Here is a 23,254-nt window from a genome sequence, read left to right on the forward strand (position 1 = left end):
AGAGAGAACATGCACATTTCGTAAGATCACTTAGCATGATAAAGATCAATCTGCCTACATTGGAGTACTTGCAATCAGAATGTCATGAAAACATTAACTCTGTGCACAGGGGTGTATATGTACATGGTCCATAAGATGTACAATCACAAGTATGCATTTCACTATAACCTAAAATTATTTAGTAATTAGATAAAAACAATCATTAGTAACCCTTACATTCTGATTCAAACTGATGTAAAAATAAAAGCAATCATATGATTTTTACCTAAACTAATTAATAAGACGAAAGCGATCACAAGTAACCATTTCGTTCTGGTTTAAGGAGACTTAACAACATGACAATAATGAAGGTAAAAGATTCACTAAACAATGCACTACAGTAAAAGTCCAGATCTACAATTAACAATGGAAGATGAATTCTTTACAAATAATACTGTGAAAGGCATTGTTGAAAACTATCACAGACATGGAAATATTGCAAACAAAACAGTAGAACCACTAGTGCCAAAGGGTCAAATCCTTCTGTACACAGAGCAGAGAACAGAGGAACAATTAACGTAAACTCTACATGTATCATACACAGACGGGAGAACAGGGGAACAATTAACGTAAACTCTACATGTATCATACACAGACGGGAGAACAGAGGAACAATTAACGTAAACTCTACATGTATCATACACAGACGGGAGAACAGAGGAACAATTAACGTAAACTCTACATGTATCATACACAGACGGGAGAACAGAGGAACAATTAACGTAAACTCTACATGTATCATACACAGACGGGAGAACAGGGGAACACCCACTATCACATGACAAACGGACGGTATTGCATATTGCCAGGAGAGGCATAACAAAAAGAAATAAGAGCACACAATAGAAAGTTGAAACTAAATAAGCTGAATAAGATGGGGGGGGGGGGGGGGGGGGAAGAATGGTGACAGACTGAACATTGCAGCAGTGACAGCAACTTCTAATTGCCAACATTGGAGCGAATTCAGGTAAACCATAATCAACTGAAAGCACAGGAATGTGAAATATAAGATACCTGTGTGGTGGGGTTGGGGCTTATAGCAAAACAATTAATCCACAAGACATAAAAACAAGGGGAAGAAAAGAACAAAAAGAGAGAGAGGCTACACTTTTATGGACGGACTAGTGTAAAAGTATTCAATGAGCCCCTACAATGAAAAACACGTAGTAAAGTACCTGCGAATACCCAATACATTCGTTAACAGTCATATCACATTTTAAGGCAATGACTGAGTCATCCTCTAACAATTTAAAAATCTTTCTTTCTTTCTTTATTTGGTGTTTAACGTCGTTTTCAACCATTCAAGGTTATATCGCGACGGGGAAAGGGGGGAGATGGGATAGGGGAAAGGGGGGAGATGGGATAGAGCCACTTGTTAATTGTTTCTTGTTCACAAAAGCACTAATCAAAAAATTGCTCCAGGGGCTTGCAATGTAGTACAATATATGACCTTAATTTAAAAATAGAATTGATATAAAAATGACAAAAATCAGCATGTAAATCAAGAAAATACCAGCCATGATAACAACTCAGGAGCACCTAGTGCTTTGTTCCTTGCACGGACAACTCAGCAAGTTTTCATCTACCATTTAATTTCTAATCGAAACTTAAATTTCATTTTTAAGCCTTCACAGGTTTGAACGTCAAACAATGCAGCAGAACAGACAGTGACTTTCAGCTTATCTTCCCGAAGGATTTGTAACAAGAAACATAGACTTCCGTGGGTTATATGTCTTAGTGGAAATGTTCCTTTTTTTAACCCTATTTGGAACTTAACTCCTGAGACCGAATTTCATCATGAAAAGACAACCCGTGTCACGTCAAACTTGTTTACTTGCTTAATGAATTGGACAAGAAACAAAACTTGCTTCGAAGAGAGAAAGTCTTTGAAAGATCGATGAAAAACATGAATGATCTCCCTTCCCTAAAACTGCTTGCCACAAGGATGTTGTTATCAACAGATCCATACAGTTCTTCCCCGCCCCTTGAAAAACCTGCACCATGGAATACAAGCTTAATTCACCTAATCAAACCCAAAACGAACCTAAACCTCAACACTAATACTATATGTGTACATACAATGACATTACAGACAATGCACAGATCAACAGAGAGAAGAGTGTATATAAGGCGTTGTGTATGAAGGCCGTGCGTGTGGGGCGACGTTAGCAGCACAAGATGAAGGCAGCTCTTCACTCGCCTTGGACGGGCGGCATCTCCAGTGGCACATCTACGTTTATCTCCCCTCCCACGTTCTTGTCCATCTGCAGAGTGGTTGCCCCTGATCGCTGTTCAATTAGGTCTGACCTCTGAGAAAATCGGGCCGACTGGGGTCGTGACCCCTGACCTGATGTCTGTCGTATTTCTGGAGTTCTCATCACACCTCTGGCTGAGGCAGGTCTAGGGCTCTGACTCTGAAGAGACACAACACAGATGAGAAATAAAGTTGTAACAAAAACATTTTGTAAAAAAAAATACTTTCCACTTCAATTAAACTGCTTACACACATACACTAGCACGCATGTGTACCTGCACACACACACACACACACGCACACACATACACACATGGGTGAAACCTAAAAAAAAAAAATAGACTGAAAATTCTGAGGCAGGGGTCCAGGGTCCGCCCAGGCCCTGGCGGGGTACAGGGGCAGCGCCCCGTTGGGGGGTCCAGGGGGGCAATGCCCCCCAGCTGAAAAAAAAATTTGACGTTTTATAGGTGATTTTATGGCCTCTCCGGGCTCTAATAAAAAAAAAAATGTGACACTTTAATGCCTGTCAAAAACCAAAGAGACTGATCAGCCTTAAAAAACCATAAAATCTTGGATTTTTATTTTTAGTCCATTCTCACAAGCACTAGAGGTCCATTCCAATTTATTCTGCTTAAAAGAGTGTCAGAAAGGTAAAGATAGTCTGTGCTGAAGCAAACAGAGAAATGAGTAATAAGTAACGGCAGATCCTATCAAGTCGATGAGCCACAAAAACAATGCCCTTGTACAAAACAACAATTTCACCAAACAAGTCACTCGATCATGCGCTTATAACACATAACGATACACGCTCAAAGACAAACAGAAAATGACAAAACTGATAACACATGAAAAACAGCAGCCATATATCACATACAACATGAACACCTGAAGTTAATGTCTTGTTTATTTGATGACTAACCTGAAAACTACACCAAAGATACGCATTGAAGTTGAACCAAAGATCCAAAGATACGGAGCACGGCCCATTGAAAGAAAGCATGAAATGGTCGACGTAAACTTAGACTTTATCACAAAGCCGGTACAGCTTTCTTGTGGTGTTTGCTTCTTGCGCGTGCATATTCTTCCCGATAATTCCATAATCTCTCACTTTGGAGCAGATGGCACACAAATTTCACGGTGTTTCAAGATTCTGAAGCCACTTCCGAAAACACTCCTTACGGCTTACGCGCGTTTGTTCGGTTGGTCAGCACTGATCAACTCTGTTGAAGCGTTTATACTTAAAACGGGTATCTTCTATGCTTTAATCATTTCATCGCCCCGTCAAAACACGGAAAAAAGCGGCTTCCTTTGGAAATAGAGCCTTTTATTCGCAGTCAGAGAAATGAAGTGACCCGAAAGTCAGACTCCTTCGAAGTTTTCAACAAGAAGCAGGCTGTATTCTTACACAAAAAAAGTACTTCCGTTCAAACCGAAAGCTGAAACCGAATTGCGTCAGCAGTTCAAACGAGTTTCGCAAACATCGCTGCAAGTAAACTGATTTCAAAATAATTTTTTTGGGTCAAAATTTCGGACTGACGGAATTTTCGTCACAACATTTTTACAATTTTACGGGCTAGTTTCACCAATGTACACACACACGCACGCACACAAACACACAGAGGGTGAGATTAAGATTAACTAACAGCAATATTAATTAAAGAAAAAACCCATTCTACGCAAGGAAAAGAACACTTTAAGACAGGAAGAAAATAGGCGAGGTGGAGAGGAAGGCAGAGCGACAGTGTGCAGGTCGGGCTGTCAACAGTCGGGTGGCGGTCAACGTACACCGGTCTGAGCGTTGTTCTGCCTGTTGGCACTGGCGCTGCGCATCATCTTGGACGGTATCCTGGCGTCAAGCCGCTGCACTCTCCCCCGGTAGATGTGACCGTCCGCCCCCATGATGTCTAACTCCTCCCTGGACACACACACAGCGGTCAGTGTCACCATGGTTACACACACACACACGTTCATGGCTTTCCAATGTGTAAAGGCTCAAAGCTCTAATTTCAAAAACGACGACGACTAAAACATTCAAGAAATTGATAATTTTTCATTTTAAGACCCAAACTTCAATCAGAGTTAGGTCATGCTGGAAGGTCATCAAACCCAACATGCGTAAAGAATCAAAGCTCCAATTTAAAACAAAAAATCTGAAAAAAATTTATGTTTAGTTTTTATCACCAGAACTTGACCCCAATGTAACCTTGAAATTTGACAAGGATCAACCAGACTTGGATCATTTAAGGGGGGTCAAAAACCCTTGACCTGTACGTGTGTACAGTTTCAAAGCTCTGGCTTCAAAATCTTCTGTGAAAACTCCTTTGTTCATTTTTTTTCAAGGATGGACGCACAGACAGCCCCAAAAAGACCACAAGTGTCTCTTTTTTTGCAGGTGGCCCATTCTAAGAGGTATATTTTGGTAAAGATAATAGACCAAGTGGCAGCAAGTGTCCTTCAATTGAAGGTGTCCTCTCATTGGAGGGTCCTGACATTGCAGGTGACACTGTACTTCATACTGTCGCAAGCTTAGTTAACACAGACTGAAAACTGATGTAACAGTAAAACAGGATTGTGACTGAGTTATCATGTGACTGTATAACTAAGGGATTTGGCCCAATAACCATGTGACTGTGACTGTGTGGCTACATGACTACATGACAATGTGACTGCGTGGCTAAATGACAATGGGACTGCGTGGCTACACATAGGACTTTGACAACTTACTTGTGAATGGCGATTATATCCTCCTGCTCCTCCTCCCTAAAAAGGTGACTACACGTGCCATGCAACAAAAACAACTTGTCAACAAAACGCAACAAAAACATAACCCAAAACATAAAACATGCAAAATTAATATAACAATGCATACAACATTAATTTAACTTCCAAGTTTTGCAGCGACAAAGTATGCTTCGGTGAGTCACACAGCAAAAAGAATATTTTGTGTGAGATAAATGGTCAAGGTTTTGCACACTCTCCTAAACCAGTTATGTTTTTGTAAAGATTGCTCTCTGCAGTCACATGAACAATGATTTGATCTTTCTTTCTTTATTTGGTGTTTAACGTCGTTTTCAACCATGAAGATTATACAATGATTTGATGACGTGTCACAAATTATGTAGCAACAGCACTGCTCAGTCCCAGGCAGGGACTGGACAAAAAGGAGTTGTTTTTACATTTAGTCAAGTTTTGACTAAATGTTTTAACATAGAGGGGGAATCGAGATGAGGGTAGTGGTGTATGTGTGTCTGTGTGTCTGTGTGTGTGTGTGTGTGTGTAGAGTGATTCAGAGAAAACTACTACACCGATCTTCATGAAACTTGACATGAGAGATCCTGAGTATGGTATCTCCAGACGTTTTTTTCATTTTTTGGATAAATGTCTTTGATGACACCATATCCGGCTTTTCGTGAAAGTTGAGGCGGCACTGTCACGCTCTCATTTCTCAACCAAATTGGTTGAAATTTTGGTCAAGTAATCTTCGACGAAGCTCGGACTTTGGTATTGGATTTCAGCTTGGAGGCTTACAAATTAATTAATGAGTTTGCTCATTAAAGTTGTCATTTAAATCGATTTTTCGCAAACAGATTTAAAATTGATTGCATCGTATTCTTCATCACATTTTGAATCTAAAAATATATACATATGTCATGTTTACTCTTAAAATGTGATCACAATTAACGAAAATAGATTAATTAGTCTTACGATTAAAATTTAAGAAATCGATCCAAAAATGATTTCATCTTATTCTTTATCATTTCCTGATTCCAAAAACATATAGATTATAATAGGTTGTATTCAAAACAAGCTCAGAAAGAAGAATACAGAAAAGCGCGCTTTCCTGCTTAGCACAATACGCTACCGCGCTATTCTGGCGTGTTAATTTCAGTGCGTTTTGCACGTTGGAGGTGAGCGATTTCCTTCTTGCGGGGATTGACGAAGCTGTACTGTCTTGGTGAAAAAATACAGTGCGTTCAGTTTCATTCCGTGAGTTCGACAGCTTGACTAAATGTAGTAAATTCGCCTTACGCGACTTGTTTTTCATTAATGTTGCACAAGATGGAGTGAGGAGTGTGTCTTGGCTAAAATACCCCGTTATCATACACACTGCAGTGAAGACTTCGTCACATCAGTGAAACATTCATCTAAAAAATTCTAAATTTCATACCTTTCTACCTGAATGTATGTCCTTCAGGGTTGCATAAAGATAAGTTATATTTCAGTGACATGACACTACAGAATGCTTATAAAATATCAACAGAACACATTTGACCGTTCTCAAAACTCACATTACAAAAAGCAATGTCTAACAATACTCAGCATACAGAACGTAAACTACATCTTAACTCTTCTTCAAATCACAAACATTAAATCTCTGAAGAGATAAAAGAAAAAGATGCCTCAAGTATTTTGTTGTAAACCGTCAAACATGTTATCATTCCTAAAACAAACGTAATGTTTAACCAAACAAAAGTAAAACTCCGTCAAGACAAAGCATTCAAAGATACAAGCATAAAAGTGATGGCATGCTCTCAAGCTGAGAGAGGGGCGAGGCAAGAGTGGAGTACAGTTGGTGTATTACTCACTTGGCGGTGTTGACCTTCGTGAAGCGCTGGTGTGGCATAGTCGTAGTGTGGGACCCACCGCACTGACGACTTGTGGCGTAGACATCAGCCTGTTCTGGCGAACCAATGCTGTTGAACAGATGTCATAAGTTCACAGACATTTCAATCATTCATTTGTTTGACATATATAACACAATATAATACAATACAACACATGCCTGTCTGATTGCCAGTATGTGTACAATACAATACAATACAATACAATACAATACAATACAATACAATACAATACAATACAATACAATACAATACAATACATGCCTGTTTGATGTCTACTTCTGCCCTCTGATTTCGGGACACATTCTCAATGTTTTCACCACCTTTAATATTTGGGCTAATAAAAAAACATTTTAAAAATAAATAAAAATAGGGACAATAGTTTTGAGCAAAGTCAAAATGTTTCCATATCAATATATTTACTTCTTGGTCTTTTTCTGGATGACTTAAAACATGAAAGCTTGGGGGGGGGGGGGGGGGCTTATCATTTCCTTACTTTCTTTCTTTATTTGGTGTTTAACGTCGTTTTCAACCACGAAGGTTATATCGCGACGGGGAAAGGGGGGAGATGGGATAGAGCCACTTGTCAATTGTTTCTTGTTCACAAAAGCACTAATCAAACATTTGCTCCAGGGGCTTGCAACGTAGTACAATGTATTACCTTACTGGGAGAATGCAAGTTTCCAGTACAAAGGACTTAACATTTCTTACATACTGCTTGACTAAAATCTTTACAAAAATTGACTATATTCTATACAAGAAACACTTAACAAGGGTAAAAAGAGAAACAGAATCCGTTAGTCGCCTCTTACGACATGCTGGGGAGCATCGGGTAAATTCTTCCCCCTAACCCGCGGGGGGGTTATCATTTCCTCTCAATCAACTTAACTCAGAAAAAAATCACAAACTTACAAAAATGGGATTAGTATCATAGATTAAAAAGCAAATGTCAACGATAATTATGAATGCAAAACAAAATTTGTAAATCAACAAAATAAAAAAACCAGGACAGTACACATTCAAAACAAAGGGTGACAACTCTATGAGCGGACTGCAAACATCTCAAGTAACGTGAGAACTCAACAACAGAAAAGTAGGTGGTGGTTTTGAAGGGTGCTGGTCAGAAAAAGATAAATCAGACAAAAAGAAAAGAGAAACAAGTCGCGCAAGGCGAAATTACTACATTTAGTCAAGCTGTGGAACTCACAGAATGAAACTGAGCCCACTGCATTTTTTCACAATGACCGTAGTCCGCCGCTTGTGCATAACGGAGTGAAACTGACGAGCCTGTTCAGCGCGGTAGTGGTTTCGCTGTGCTGCATAGCACACTTTTCTGTACATCTCTTCGTTTGAACTTTCTGAGCGTGTTTTTAATCCAAACATATCATATCTATATGTTTTTGGAATCAGGAACCGACAAGGAATAAGATGAAATTGTTTTTAAATCGATTTCGGAAATTTGATTTTGATAATAATTTTTATATTTTTAATTTTCAGACAATGTTTTTAATCCGAATATAACATATTTATATGTTTTTGGAATCAGAAAATGATAAAGAATAAGATGAACATAAATTTGGATCGTTTTATAAAAAAAATAATTTTAATTACAATTTTCTGATTTTTAACCTCTTCACTGCCACAGTATAACAGCATTTTGGTATTGCTGTGTGCCAGGGCAAAATTTCGCTTTCTTCGGTAGGTTCACTAATCTGTTCACCGCTCGATCATTTATTGAGATATATCTTAGATCTTTGGCATGTGTTTTGCTTATACCCTTGGCTATTGTAGGATGACATGATCATTGGACTTTGTTTGTGATTGTTATAGTAAAAATTTATATAATGACCATTTTTGTCAAAAATTACAGTTTCCAGACTTACACACACACACACATTGCAGCACGTAAAACCACACAAAACACTGCTAAAACTGGTGTCAAACATCAGGTACTCACATTACAGCCCATAAAAGTATTCTTCTGTGTGGTAATCCATAAATCACTTCTTGTAGAGCTTCCAGAACACTGTATCGCTTGAAAACAGGTCTACGAGTTGAGGTCCGACTTTCGGGCGCCATTGTGAATGGCGGCTGAATGCTATAGTCGGTTCTACAGTTATAACACAGTTTTCAACACGTGGTAGTAACTTATCGGAACGGTCTATGGGAAAGAACTGTGTTTAGAACCCCTACAAGTACTTGGACAGTGGTTACCTCCCATTTAGTTTTCAGAAATGTCCTGAAATGTTGTTGACACAAATCCCACGTATGAGATACGGTTATGGGCGTATGACAAACCGAAAATGACCACGTATTACATACGGGGTGGGCAGTGAAGGGGTTAATGACCAAAGTCATTAAGTAATTTTTAAGCCACCAAGCTGAAATGCAATACCGAAGTCCAGCCTTCGTCGAAGATTGCTTGGCCAAAATTTCAATCAATTTGATTGAAAAATGAGGGTGTGACAGTGCCCCCTCAACTTTTACAAAAAGCCGGATATGACGTCATCAAAGACATTTATCGAAAAAATGAAAAAAATGTCCGGGGATATCATACCCAGGAACTCTCATGTCAAATTTCATAAAGATCGGTCCAGTAGTTTACTCTGAATCGCTCTACACACACACACACACGCACACACACACACACACACACACACACACAGACAGACACACATACACCACGACCCTCGTCTCGATTCCCCCTCGATGTTAAAATATTTAGTCAAAACTTGACTAAATGTAACAAAAAGAGCAACATGCGTCATCGAGTGGGTGAGACACAGCCACATAGAGGTCAGGGTCAAGGTCACTGTCGACACCCCACGCCAGTGACGGGAGTTCTACCCTGCTACATGCACAAACCTCACATCTCACGCCTCAAAAGAAACTCCACGCTTTCAGTGGTCTGTCCGTTTGTTCCTTCTTTCTTTAGACTTTTTCTTTCTTTGTAATTCAGTCTTTTTTTTACATTTAGTCAAGTCTTATATCTTAGTTGTAATGGAGATGTACTTGTCATGTGGTTTGGTATTTACTTCTTGCTCTTATTTCCTTCTTTTCATGGTCTACTTGTCATGTGTTTGGTATTTACTTCTTGCTCTTATTTCCTTCATGTGTTTGGTATTTACTTCTTGCTCTTATTTCCTTCTTTTCATGGTCTACTTGTCATGTGTTTGGTATTTACTTCTTGCTCTTATTTCTTTCTTTTAATGGTCTACTTGTTATGTGGTTTGGATCTTACTTCTTTCTCTTATTTCTTATCTTAATCTTCAGGAAGAAATAAACTGCAAATAACAGTAGAAACCAGAGAAATAGTGTCACTGTTTTGAGTCAATTGATACGAAATACACTCATGCACAAACAAGGTCATAATGCAAACACTGTTAACAGTCAACACAACATTGCCAAACACAACACAGGTGCGTCATGCATTTTGCACACATAAAAGAAACAACAAAGTCAGCCATGGTCAAATAACGCAAGACACCCAAACAAAAGTACTGTACCGCTGTGGTTTGCTAGTTCCAGAATATATTCTGTTCAACGCAAAAGAAAACAAGATGCAAAAAAACATGTATATATTGTAGTAAAGAAATGTGAAATATAATTTTTGTAGATGAAATAAAAAAGTAAATAAAAAAGATCACTTGAAAACTTCAAAAAAAATTAAACAAGAGACCTTAAAAACATAAAGGCTTTCACATGGTTAACATGCTTGGCTAGCTATAGAACTACAATGTATGAAAGCGTTAATATCTCTGCTTTTCTGTCCTAGCAATCAACTTTAAAGCAGCCTGCACATCATTGTAACCTGTATTTTCTCAATGTTTACTTTTTGTGCACATTCGTGTTTTCCATATCACCAGCCTTGACTGTCATTTGACAGAGGTTGTTTTCCATGTCAATGCAATGTGCTGTGTCAATCCCACCCAGGGACACCTAATGAGGGCCATGAACAATTTCAAGCTCTGGATAACTTATCTCACGTCATGACGGCTGACACACGTCAAACAACATTGCACCGTGTAATATCACAATGAGATTACTAACTTGATATGCTACCGACCATCCACACTTACAACAAGTATCCTTGACAACTCAGTGACAGTAAACGCTGTTCAAACACTGACATATCAGCTAAACATCTGGCTTTTCCGAGCTGGCATTTGCTGTGCTACAGTAGCACAAGTATCAAAACTACACATACAAATGACAGCCATTCTCAAGAAATCCTTCTTGGAAGAAAACTCTGAGCTAATTTCAATCCAAAAATGGTGTTATGCACACATGATTTCAAAAACTTAGCAAGTGAGTACTAAATGATTTGGCTTGACAAAAAAGATGTGCCATTTCAAAGGTCAATACTACAGATGAAACAATATGTTAATGAATAAAAGCATAGCTGAAGTAAGTTCAGTTGGAAAAACATACATACTTAATTGACATGCAAAGAAATTGAACTTAATTTTGTGTACAAATGATTCATCTTTTTCATGTTCTCTACTGACCGGCACAACCTGCTCCCTTTCAACTCCAGAATGTCCAAGCTTCTAACTACACATCACTATGACTCGATCAGCAAAAAAACAAATGTTCATCTTCACAGACTAACTAACAAACTATTCATCAAGAGCCGCATGATCTGCAGACCCTCAAACAGACAATTAGTTCATGTGTTGATAAACTTCCTTCTGGCAAAGAAGATGCTGAGAGGACACAGCCAGAACTGTCGACTCTATTCTCTGGCTGCGACTAAGGCAAAAGACTCTACGGTACATCTGCTGGCTTTAGCCATCAAAAAGGTCATTTTACTTACAGTGCAGCTTCCCACAGTTCCCTAAACAATAATACAGACATTCATCTTCAACAATCACTACTGATCCATAGCTATATCTCTCATTATCGTTGCCACTGCTACTATGGCTGATGGGGTCTATGTCGACCAAAAGAGTGGGATTCCCTGTAGGTGGAGTTCCTGGAGGGGGATTCCCTGTATACATCAATACAGGGAATACCACAGGCTTTAGTTCCTGTAGCGTGTCGCTGATATCGCTGAAAGTCACGTGATGCTTAGCAACATCGGTAGAAGTTGATGTTTTTCAATCTTTTTTGATATTTCTTAGAAATTTGAGTATGGTTTGCAAGTTTTATTGAAAAACTCCACCCTGTGGGATTCCCTGTATACAGGGAATCCCCCTCCAGGAACTCCACCTACAGGGAATCCCACTCTTTTGGTCGACATAGACCCCATCAGCGCTACTATGGAACCCTCCTTTATACGACCCCCAATTTAAGACCCTCCTTTCTCAGACGTTCTGTTCATAATCTCTGTACATTTACCACCATTTTGAAGACTCCTTCCATTTTAGGACCTGATTTTCTCAGAGATTTGAAGGTCTTAAAAGGGGGGTATCATCATCATCACTGATCTCTCAGTGTGTTGTTGCCACTGTCAATTGATTTACCTTCATCCCCATTCTATGTTCGTATGATAACCACCATCCCATGTCATTTTTATCACCGCTCTTTTCTCTCGTTATCTTCTTCGTTGATAACACCTTTTTGCAATGCTACATCTGAAGCATGTCTGTATATCCATACATACAAAAGACCTTTTGGCCATTCTGTTTACAGATCCTTTGGGGGGGGGGGGGGGGATTTGAAGAACAACATGCAGCAAAAACAAGCACACAAAGACAATAATCGTGACAAGAAAAACAAAGCCGTACAATTACTGATTTTTTAGTATCAGTTTTCTTGTTTTGCAAAGCTAATTAGAAGATACAGCTAGCGATGATTTTGTTGCATGCAAATTAACACAACATGGCAAAGACTGTTTTTATAAAACAGCTTCACATCTGTTTGTTAATTAACTTACAATCTGTTCCAGTTGAGTGTTTCTTGTCATTTATGATGGTGTATGAAGTTAAGATTCACGTTGCGCTACTGCAGTACTGAGATACCTTCATCATAAACGATCCAAAAACAATTTCATCTCATTCGAAGAGAGGTACAGTAAAGCACAGCGCAATCGCTACCGCGCCAAACAGGCTCGTCACTTTCGCTGCCTTTTGCACTAGCGGCGGACTACGTTCAGTTTCATTCTGTGAGTTCCACAGCTTGACTAAATGTAGTAATTTCGCCTTACGCGACTTGTTCCTGTTACGATGTTATCGTTGTTTGTCCTGATATTTCAATCAAAATGGTTTTGTAGCGAACTTCTTTTGTACTAATCTACACAGCATTCTTGCGGAAGGATATATATATCTGCTCGCTCATGTTACGATGTTTTTTTTTTTTTTTTTTTTTTTTTTTTTTTTTCACTGAAACTTGTTTTTATTGGCTGAGTTAAAAAATATTCCAAGCATTTCTTCGCCGTTCAGCACTCAAACACAGGCCTACCTACAGTCTGTACAAACACATTACATGCATGTGTACCAAGAATGTTGCGGCCGGCGTGTCAGAAATGCTCACTTCGCATAATAGTCATGATGTCAAGTTGATACATATTGCATTCAAAATTATATAATAATAAAAAAAAATTAAATTCTCTCCAGAAATCATATTAATTGAGTAAAACAAAAAAGCCATGTTTAGACATCAAGAAATAAATGTAAATAAGACACGCTGGTTTCGGAATCATTCATAAAAACACGATTTTTTTTACAGAAATGATCACACTATCTAGACTCTATTAATTTACACCTATACACAAACGTCATCAAGAAAGGAATTGTTAAATGTGTTGTGTGAATAACTTATACCTACTGTCTACAACAGAGGAGGCGTCGAAACAACATTAACCATGTTGCTTTCATGTCTGACCACAGGCGCCAGAACCGGAATAAAACGGCTTCATCATAATTTCATATTTAAACTCTGGTACTGCATCACGCGGAGAATATAATTATATTATCAAGGTTATACGATTTTCTTTTATTTAGCATGTAGGAAGTAAGCCGAAATCACCAAAGCACAGACACATAGAGAGATTTTGGTCCGACTGTGCGATCGTCTGCTTCGTTGTCTTATAAGGTAAAAACAGGGAAACCCCCCTTTTATTGACCCCCCATTTTAAGACTCCCTCCTTTTTATGACCCTGTTTTGTCAGACTTTCTGTTCATAACCTCTGAAAGTTTACCCCAATTTTAAGATTCCCTCCTTTTAAAGACCTGCTTTTCTCAGATTGTTTGAGGTCATAAAAGGCGGGTACCACTGTTCCCTGAATTTTCCTCTTCACACCAGGAGGACTGAATGACTGTTATCGCCAAGAAATTCCTGGCTGGTTTCTATTAGTCGGCGACAAAGTCCACGTCATTGTGTAACAAGTTCAATCTCTTTGAGTTCATCTTTACCGTTTTCTCTAATTTAAAAAGAAAATTCTTTTTGATTTTGTCATTATGATTCATATACCCCTTTTTTTTTTTTTTTTTTTTTTTTTTTTTGGCGTGTTTTTTTTTTTTTTTTTTTTTTTTTTCTTTTTTTTTCCTTTTTTAATATATAATAATTATAAGCAGGAGAGACATTTTTCATCAATAATGGAAAAACCCAAAAGACAAAGGATGAGAAGAGTTCAGTAATAACATCTCTGCTCAAAAACCAAGATTCAGCTTCAATGTGGAGATGGAGGTTTATCGCCACAACAAGAAGATACAAAGTCTACAGAAGTAAAAAAAAATCTTCCAACCTGTGTAAATAAGCATGTAAACCACCACAGATTTTTTTATTTTAATTTTTTTGTTTTTTTCCTTTTTTATTTATTTTTTTTTTATTATTATGAAACACGAAGTTTCATTTCATTTTCAAACATGAGTGTTAAATTTACGGGAGTACCGTATCTAAATTTGCTAATGCACATTTTAGCAATAAGAACTAAATGGTTAATGATATCTAGACATACGTTGCCTGCATTTTCAACACAAACAACCCCAAGTAGTACAGATTTTGCGTTAAGTTTAACACGTACACCAGTTTTATCTAGTATAGTGTTTTCGACGTGTTTCCATAAAGGCTTAACTTTACTACAATCATAGAAAAAATGTTCGATGTAGTCTCTTTCGTGTGTGCAGTATGGACAATATTCACTGTCAGACAGTCCCATTTTTTGTAGAAGAATGTTTGTGGGATAGATATTGTGAACAATTTTCCAGTGCAATTCTCGTAGTCTTGATTCTTTTGTTGCGTTTTTTGCTATAGACCAGCATGTTTCATTGACGTCAAAATTAAATGTATTTTTCCAAAATAAAACAGAACAGGGAGTGGAATACTTCGTCTTTACAATAAATTGCCTAATCAGGTTTATGTTACGATGTTATTTTGACCATTCGTTGCTGTGCTAATGCACGGGGTATAACCGGTCAGCGATGCCTTAATTTGTTGATCGATGCATAAAATGCCATAGAGCGGTTCCTATTTGCCCGTAAATTACCCTGTAAATTATTGTGTACCCCTGAATCTAAAACACAACAAACGGCTGCGAGTCGCACGAACTGAGCGGTGGCGGTTGACCGTTCAAAGAAACTGGTGACATGCAAAATATTCGTCTGCTACAAGAAACACGTTTTGCGGGACACGCTTCCGGGCTACCTTTTTTTAAACTTTCAAAACTTCGAGTTGTACTGATCTTGTCTTGATGAAAAAAGAATTCTTTTATGATTTAAGAATGTTTGTGTAACAAGCTGTCAATTTATAGGTCTAGCGCCAAAACGAGCCGTCCGATTGTCTGATCAGCCACGCAAAAATAAATTCTTTGAAAATTGCTCGCTCTTTAGGGAGGGTACCAAGGATGTTCTCCAGCAGTGAGTGTTTAAACGAAAGGGTGTTTGTACTGTGTGCCTGACAGTGTCTGTGATGGTTTACGGGAAGCTGAGTGTGCCTTTAAGGGACGAATTCTCGAAGGGACGAATTCTCGTTCCGGAAGCTTCGCGAAGTGAGCTATGCGAAGTCGACTTCGTCCAATTCAGGACATGCTTAAAAGACAGCTCCGAACGCACCTCTCCAACGACTAAGTGTGTTGTGTGTATGTGCATACTGTGTGTGTGTGTGTGTGTATGTATGTATGTGTGTGCGTGTGTGCGTGTGTGTGTGTGTGTGTGTGTGTGTGTGTGCCACGGTGTGTGTGTGTGTGTGTGTGTGTGCCGTTATCTTAGGGCAACAGCTATAGGGTACGTGTGTTTCTAGGTTGATCAAAATTTCCATTGAAATGATGTACCGAACCGTTTTATTGCACAACTCAACGCTTTTCTGACATTTCGTTCCCACGTGCTTCTGCTGTCCCATTCGTGGTCGGCAGCCCCGCTTACGCTCATCTCTCACATTTGACCGCCTCTTGTCTACAGGGTCGGTCAATATATTCTACCCCCGAAATAGCACTTCTTTGCATCTTCAATGATTCCATCGTCCATTAGAATCCCAAACTGATGTCATATACGAGCTGATTTTGTGAAATAAAGCACATTTCTACTTCCGAAACCCATCGAACAGCCATTTCCGGCGCTCGATCGCCGACATGTTCAGCTTTGAGGGTAATTTACGGGCAAATATGAACCGCTCTATGGCATTTTATGCATCGATCAACAAATTAAGGCATCACTGAATCTGTAGCTTACCTTAAATCCCGACGTAAATCAAACAAATCCAAGAAAACTGACAAAACGTGCCTTCAATCGTGTCAGGCCCCGCGTACACCCTCTGCCCCGCTTATGACCGGTTATCCCCCGTGTAATATTTTTTTTCAAGTTCATGAAACAGCTTTATTTATATATTTTTATGCTCACAGTGTCCCAAAGATCATATGAACACATTTTTGATGAATTTGAAGTTAGTTCAGTTTTTGACTCCCATGTCACAGTTTGGTACCCAGCTCCAGAGAACAACCCACATACATAATGTGACTCATAAGATGTGCATATTGTTACTGTATGATGTGTATCAGTTAATGTACAAAATGCATTATGTTGACAGAAAAAAATGAACTTATTGAATAATAATAATGCTACTGCATAAAAGTTGCAAGTTCACTTCTTGAAATACACACTACTACAGGCTGCATGAAATGCATAATTCTCTTGGCCTTACTGCAATGTTTGGGTGTATTCAGCGCACACTGAAAGATCTTATACTGATGTCAGCATTACAGGATTCAGCCTTGCAACACAGATACATGTACTACATATTCCACAACCTTTTTACCATATTACACGCACACGCACACACACACACACACACACACACTCACACACCCACACACTCACAGAACTAGGTATCTCTGTCTCTACTACATCTGTTACCACATTACAAACAGACACACACACAGACCGAGGTATCGGTGTCTCTTACCTCTTTCCTTGTTGCCTGATCTGGTCGAGCTCGAACGTTGTGTAGGGGCGGGGGGAGCGTGAGGGGGGCATGCCGTAGTTGGCGGGCAGTGACTGCTGGATTCTGTGACACACACACAATTAGCATCTTTATCTTGCATCATCAACTTCACGTCACCAGTCATTTTCAGTTAGTCCTAATTCATTCCCAATCCCATAGACCATGTTTGGAAACTTCTTCTTCTTCTTCTTCTGCGTTCGTGGGCTGAAACTCCCACGTACCCTCGTGTTTTTTGCACGAGTGGAATTTTACGTGTATGACCGTTTTTTACCCCGCCATTTAGGCAGCCATACGCCGTTTTTGGAGGAAGCATGCTGGGTATTTTCGTGTTTCTATAACCCACCGAACTCTGACATGGATTACAGGATCTTTTTCGTGCGCACTTGGTCTTGTGCTTGCATGTACATACGGGGGTGTTCGGACACCGAGGAGAGTCTGCACACAAAGTTGACTCTGAGAAATAAATCTCTCGCCGAACGTTGGGACGAACTCACGCTGACAGCGGCCAACTGGATACAAATCCAGCGCGCTACCGACTGAGCTACATCCCCGCCCGTTTGGAAACAACTGTTGGGTTTGTATGGGATGTAAAAGAGTGAATACTCTTGCCCTTTTTGCATTTAACTTTCCCGTGTGACATTATAGGCCAGTCACTAGCAAGGGGTGTGTCTGAAACACGCAAACAAGGAGCTTGTGTGGAAAGTTTGCGCCCAAAAAGTAAGAGTTCTCACTCTTTCACAACCCATACAAACCCGACAGAGTTATTTCCAAAGTTTGTCCTTATTCATTCCCAATCAGCGCATATCATATCAGAGCACAATGTCACTGAATAACAGATCAACACCATTTTTAATCAAATCTTTCCTGGAAAAGTAGGGGCGACCACCCCCAACCTTAACAGGTGGCGGAGAGTGGAGTGGCCTTCAAATATGGAGGTTAGCTGCAAGATAAGCCAGGTTTGCCAGGACGAATAAGCAGTCGTGGACCAAATGGCGGTGCTTCCAGCAGGATGGGGCGGGGTAACAGGTGGCACTGTTACACTCAAGAAATACCCAAGGTGTCCAATTACGGGAGCACCATGCAATCAAGAACCGCATTATAAGCTCTAGCCCTGGGGAAGGTCACCTCAGATAAACAAACCAGCCAGCTATGGCCAAATAGCCGGGTAGACTGGACTCAACAGCCCTGTAAAGCTACCAGTCTAGGAGAAGGACCACTCCGATATAAAAGCACGCTGAAGTTGGATGAGCTGGGCCATGTATGGCGTATAACGGCAGCTGGCCGTATCAACGCTCAAATGACAGACAACAATCAAATCTTTTTTTTTAAAGTTTAAAAAATGAAAAATATGAGTTACCAATATTTCTCTCAGGCCTTTCGATATACTTTGCATATGCACAAGTGACAACCTCTTGACAAAGATGATGGAATTTTCTTGGAGCAAAGGGACACAGATCCATGGCAACATGAACAACTCCCTAAGAGTGAATGTTTTCTGGTCATTATGCAGATCAGTACTGCCCAGGGAGCCCTGACACCTCGGCACATATCCTTTGTCCTTTTGACAAGTGCACCCATAAAATCAGGCAGCTACCTTGCCGTGTGAACAGTCGCGTTCAAAGAAGTACAAAGATGATAGCACTGTGCACAATCCCATCATGTATAACCGTAATCGCTCCGGTGATGTATCTCACAACCATTACCGAGTGGCATCCAGATCCAGATCAACAAGTACTCACCCTGTGGCCATCATGTTGATCGGTTTATCACAGGACAGGCAGTGGTAATGCTGAATCAGTTGCCTGAAACAAAGCAAAACACAATCAGTGGTAATGTGGAATCGGCTTCCAGAGTTTGATTTCACACCTGTGATGAAGAGATGCAGCGAGTGTTGACTTTCAGACAGTATATGCATGGAGTGTACAGACAGACAGACAGACAGACAGACAGTACATGCATGGAGTGTACAGACAGACAGACAGACAGCATATGCTTGGAGTGTATAGACAGACAGACAGACAGGCTGACAGACAGACAGCATATGCATGGAGTGTACAGACAGACAGACAGTACATGCATGGAGTGTACAGACAGACACAGTATATGCATGGAGTGTACAGACAGAGACAGACAGACAGTATAGGCTGGCTTCCGGTTCATTCGCCTCGCAGGCTGGAGTGTTTACCGCGGCAGTTATTTTCCTTTTTATGAGCGAAAGTTGCTTTGTTTCTGGAAGTGATACCTGTTATCGGCTTCATGATGGATCGGACTCTCTTTATGTGCCTGTTTCGTGCCCCGTTTCAAGTCAGGTTGGCCATGATTGTGTTTTTCCTGTCCATTCGTCTGTTTCTTCTTGGTGACCAGTGTTCGTCACTGAACACGCCCCGTGCGGTAACTACACAGCACGCACTGTACCCACCGCGGGCACTGCCTCCGACTGCACGCAGTCCCTGTGTCAATGCTGCACCCGTACAGCGTAAAGACGTCAACACAGATTCGAGGTACACACGGGAACAGCTGTTGTGTGTTCTGCCTAGCCATGTGACCTCCGAACTCGCTGAACGCTTGAGGAAACTTGGAATCGGCCTAAATCTTCCCAGAAAACGGTCACGGCGAGGTGGGAGGAGAAAGGTGAGGAAGATTTCTGTGGTTTCTACGGTGCGAGAAGATAATGAAAGAGAAAGTCGATCGACCGCGGCCGTCAACTTTGCGAACTTGACCTATCCTGCCATCACAACAGTTACAGTTGAGGGGTCAAGGGTCACGAAAAATCGAAAATTTTCATTTGATTAATATACTTACCCGAATCACATAATAGCATTGACGCAGTCGAGATGCTAAGGTGTCTGAAAAAACGCTATCCCGTCTATAGTATAAGGGAAGCAACCCAAACAAAAAAGTAGCAAGCTTGCTACCCAGGGTTGCCTCCCGTAGCGTGAGTCACGCCACAGATCTCGTATCCCATACGAGACACCCTCATTCGACTTCTAGAATACATAGAAACTAAAAGCGGGGAAGGTGGGAGGGAATTACCTATGTCATTCGGGTAAGTATATTAATCAAATGAAAATTTAATTAAAAATGTTCGATTAAATTACATATTCTTACTCCGAATCACATAATAGCAGATAACTCCAACAAGGTGGTGGGTAAGAACAAAAAATTCAAACTCACTCTTATGTTCTGGAGAGGCATTGCCCCGCTGCCACCAAGGTAGGGAGGGTCCGTGAACCATCTCGGCAGACCGCAGCGATGTCTCTCAAGTAGAACGAGATAAAGACGTCGTCCGAGCGCCAGTAGGCTGTGCGCAGGTCATCATCTAGTCTTCGCGACCTCAAAACGGCCAAGGAAGATGCCCATGCCCTGGACTCGTGCATTCGGGCTGAATCAAGAGGGAAGACGGGCTGAGCCCCCCCCCCCCCCCCCCCCCCTTTGTGACAGGCTCCACACATAGGCTTGTTTTATGAGAGCCGACACCCACCTGGCCAAGGTAGTCCTCGAAATGTCTTTCTCCAGAGACGTGTTCAAGGAAATGAACAGGAGCTTCTGCGAGCTCGACCGAATAGGCTGAATGCGAGCCAGATATGCCTCCTGGGCCCTAACCAGACAATTGACCATATCTGGGTCACCCTGCGCCAAGATATGGGACAGAGGCTTCACCAGAACGCAAGGAGAAGGCTGGCCCGGTGTCTGGTTCTTGGCCAGAAAGGCCTCGCGAAAATGCAAGGACAGGGACCCGTCCTGCTCCCGGGCAATGTCCTGAGGACTGCCCGACAGAGCATGGATCTCGCTCCCTCTGCTGGCAGAGGCCAGAAGTAGTAAGAACAGAGCCTTAATTGTAAGGTTCGAGAGGTTAGAGCCTTCCAGAGGCTCAAAGTCCGCCGAGCGTAAGAACTCTAGGACAAGGAAAAGGTCCCACTTGGGCAAAGAAGAGCGCTTGACGTCCTGTAAAGACGCGCCCTTAATAACCCCAGCAACAACTCCGCTAACGTTGATGGTATGACCAATCTGTTTAAGAGTCGAGGCGATCGCCGACCTGCGAACCTTCAAAGAGGAGGAAGAAGCCCCTTGGGAAGACAAATCCGCTAAGTGATTGGCGACGTGCATAGTGCGAGGAGCCGCGGGGTTCAGCTCATGAGACTGACACCAGGTGACCCAGGCCCGCCAATGCGACGAATACACTGAGGAGGTGGAGGCCCTATGTGAGCGCTGCACCAACTCCAAAGTGCGGTCGGAAGGTCCAGACCGCCTCAGAGCGGACCTCACAGTCTCCACACGTAAAGATTCAGAGACTGTGGGTGCTCGTGAGGAACGCCGGTGCGAGGCTGAACGAGTTCGCCTCTTACCAGAGCGAGAGGAATTGGAGGGCCGCGTGCGAGTCTCAGAAGGTCCGGAAACCAGGGCTGAGACGGCCACAGCGGGGTGACCAGAAGCAGAGACGGCCTCTCCAATTCCGCCTTCCTGATGACTTGGCTGAGAAGCTGGAAGGGCGGAAAGGCGTAAGCCTCCAGCCCCGTCCAGGAGATGTCCAAGGCGTTGGTCTCCCACGCTTCCGGGTCGGGGAAGGGAGAGACGAACACCGGAAGGCGCTTGGAGAATCTGGTGGCGAAGAGATCCACCAGAGGCTTCGGAGCCACAGCCCAAAGGCGGAGTAGGGCACCATGCGTGATGGTCCATTCCGCCTGCAACACCCTGTGGGAGCGGCTGAGCGCATCCGCCAGTGTGTTGAGGCTCCCTGGCAGGTAACGCGCTGAGAGAGAGATCCCGCGCTGGGAGCACCAGGTCAGGATCTCGCACGTTCTGCGGGAGAGAGTGGGGGACCGCGAACCTCCCTGCTTGTTCACATAGGCAGCCACTGTCGTATTGTCCGTGAACAGACGCACGCGCTTGGCCACCAGGGAGGGGAGGAACGCGACCAGAGCAAGAAACACGGCCTCCAACTCCAGCGAGTTGATATGCCATGTGCTCTGTTCCACAGACCACAGTCCGGAGGCCGTGAGCCGGTTCGTGTGAGCCCCCCAACCCAGCAGGGACGCATCTGTGAAAAGGTCCATGTTGGGAGGGGGGGGAATAATGGGAACCCCCCTGCATACCCATCCTGAGTCCAGCCACGGGAGGGTTGCAGTCTGGAACCAATCCCCCAGGGGAACCAGAGTGTTCCAATCCACACAAGGAGAGTCCACAAACGGCTTCAGCGCGTGCTGAAGCGGGCGTTTGTGAACTCTTCCCAGTGGAACCAGAAGGGCCATGGACTCCATCTGCCTCAGGATGGAGGCCAGAGTCCGGAGCAAAGCCCGCAGGAGAAGCGAAGTAGAGCATATGAGAGCCTGGAGCTTGTCCACCCGCTTCTGCGAAGGTTGGACAGTCCAGGCGACCGTGTTGAACGTCATCCCCAGGTAAGTGAATGACTGGGATGGCACGAGCTCTGACTTCGCATGGTTGACCGAGAACCCCAGCAAGCTGACCTCCCGGAGAACCAAGAGAGTGTGCTGCGTACAGAGAGCCTCGCTCTGGCCCATGATGAGCCAGTCGTCGAGGTATGCTCGCAGCCGCACTCCCTGTGACCTCACCAGTGCGCAGAGCTGCCTCACCACCATGGTAAAAATCCACGGGGAGAGGGACAGCCCAAATGGGAGTGCGCGGAACTGGTAGACTTGCTCGGCCCACCGGAAACGGAGCCATTTCCGGTCGGCAGGATGCACCAGAATGTGGAAGTACGCATCCGTCAAGTCTATCGAGGTCACCCAATCTCCTGGGCGGAGAGCGTCCTGGACCGAGACAGGCGTCTCCATCATGAACCGAATCGTTCTCAAAAAGGTGTTGAGAAACGATAGGTCCAGGACAGGACGCCAAGCTCCCGAAGCCTTGGGGACCGCGAAAAGCCGTCCATAAAACCCCGGGGAGCTGTGGTCCGAGACCGCTTCCACAGCGCCCTTCTCTACCAGTGAGGCAACCTCCGACT

At 42.3% G+C, this 23,254-nt stretch overlaps 1 protein-coding gene across 3 annotated transcripts in view; it reads right to left on the minus strand.

The window, feature by feature from the left end:
- The window catches only part of LOC138959813 (uncharacterized), a 77,969-nt gene that overhangs the window by 3,305 nt on the left and 51,410 nt on the right, over positions 1–23,254 (minus strand). For 2 of the 3 annotated variants that reach the window (XM_070331436.1, XM_070331435.1), the window contains 7 exons: positions 19,032–19,094; positions 17,254–17,355; positions 10,422–10,451; positions 6,880–6,987; positions 5,018–5,065; positions 4,079–4,208; positions 2,240–2,453 (listed from right to left, as the gene is read on the minus strand). In XM_070331436.1, the coding sequence (XP_070187537.1) occupies positions 2,240–2,453; positions 4,079–4,208; positions 5,018–5,065; positions 6,880–6,987; positions 10,422–10,451; positions 17,254–17,355; positions 19,032–19,094 (695 nt within the window). Of the gene's footprint in view, positions 1–2,239; positions 2,454–4,078; positions 4,209–5,017; positions 5,066–6,879; positions 6,988–10,421; positions 10,452–11,731; positions 11,753–17,253; positions 17,356–19,031; positions 19,095–23,254 lie in introns of all 3 variants that reach the window. The other variant, XM_070331434.1, reaches the window with a different exon arrangement.

Source organism: Littorina saxatilis, linkage group LG2 (assembly GCF_037325665.1).
Source record: "Littorina saxatilis isolate snail1 linkage group LG2, US_GU_Lsax_2.0, whole genome shotgun sequence".
NCBI lineage: Eukaryota > Metazoa > Mollusca > Gastropoda > Littorinimorpha > Littorinidae > Littorina > Littorina saxatilis.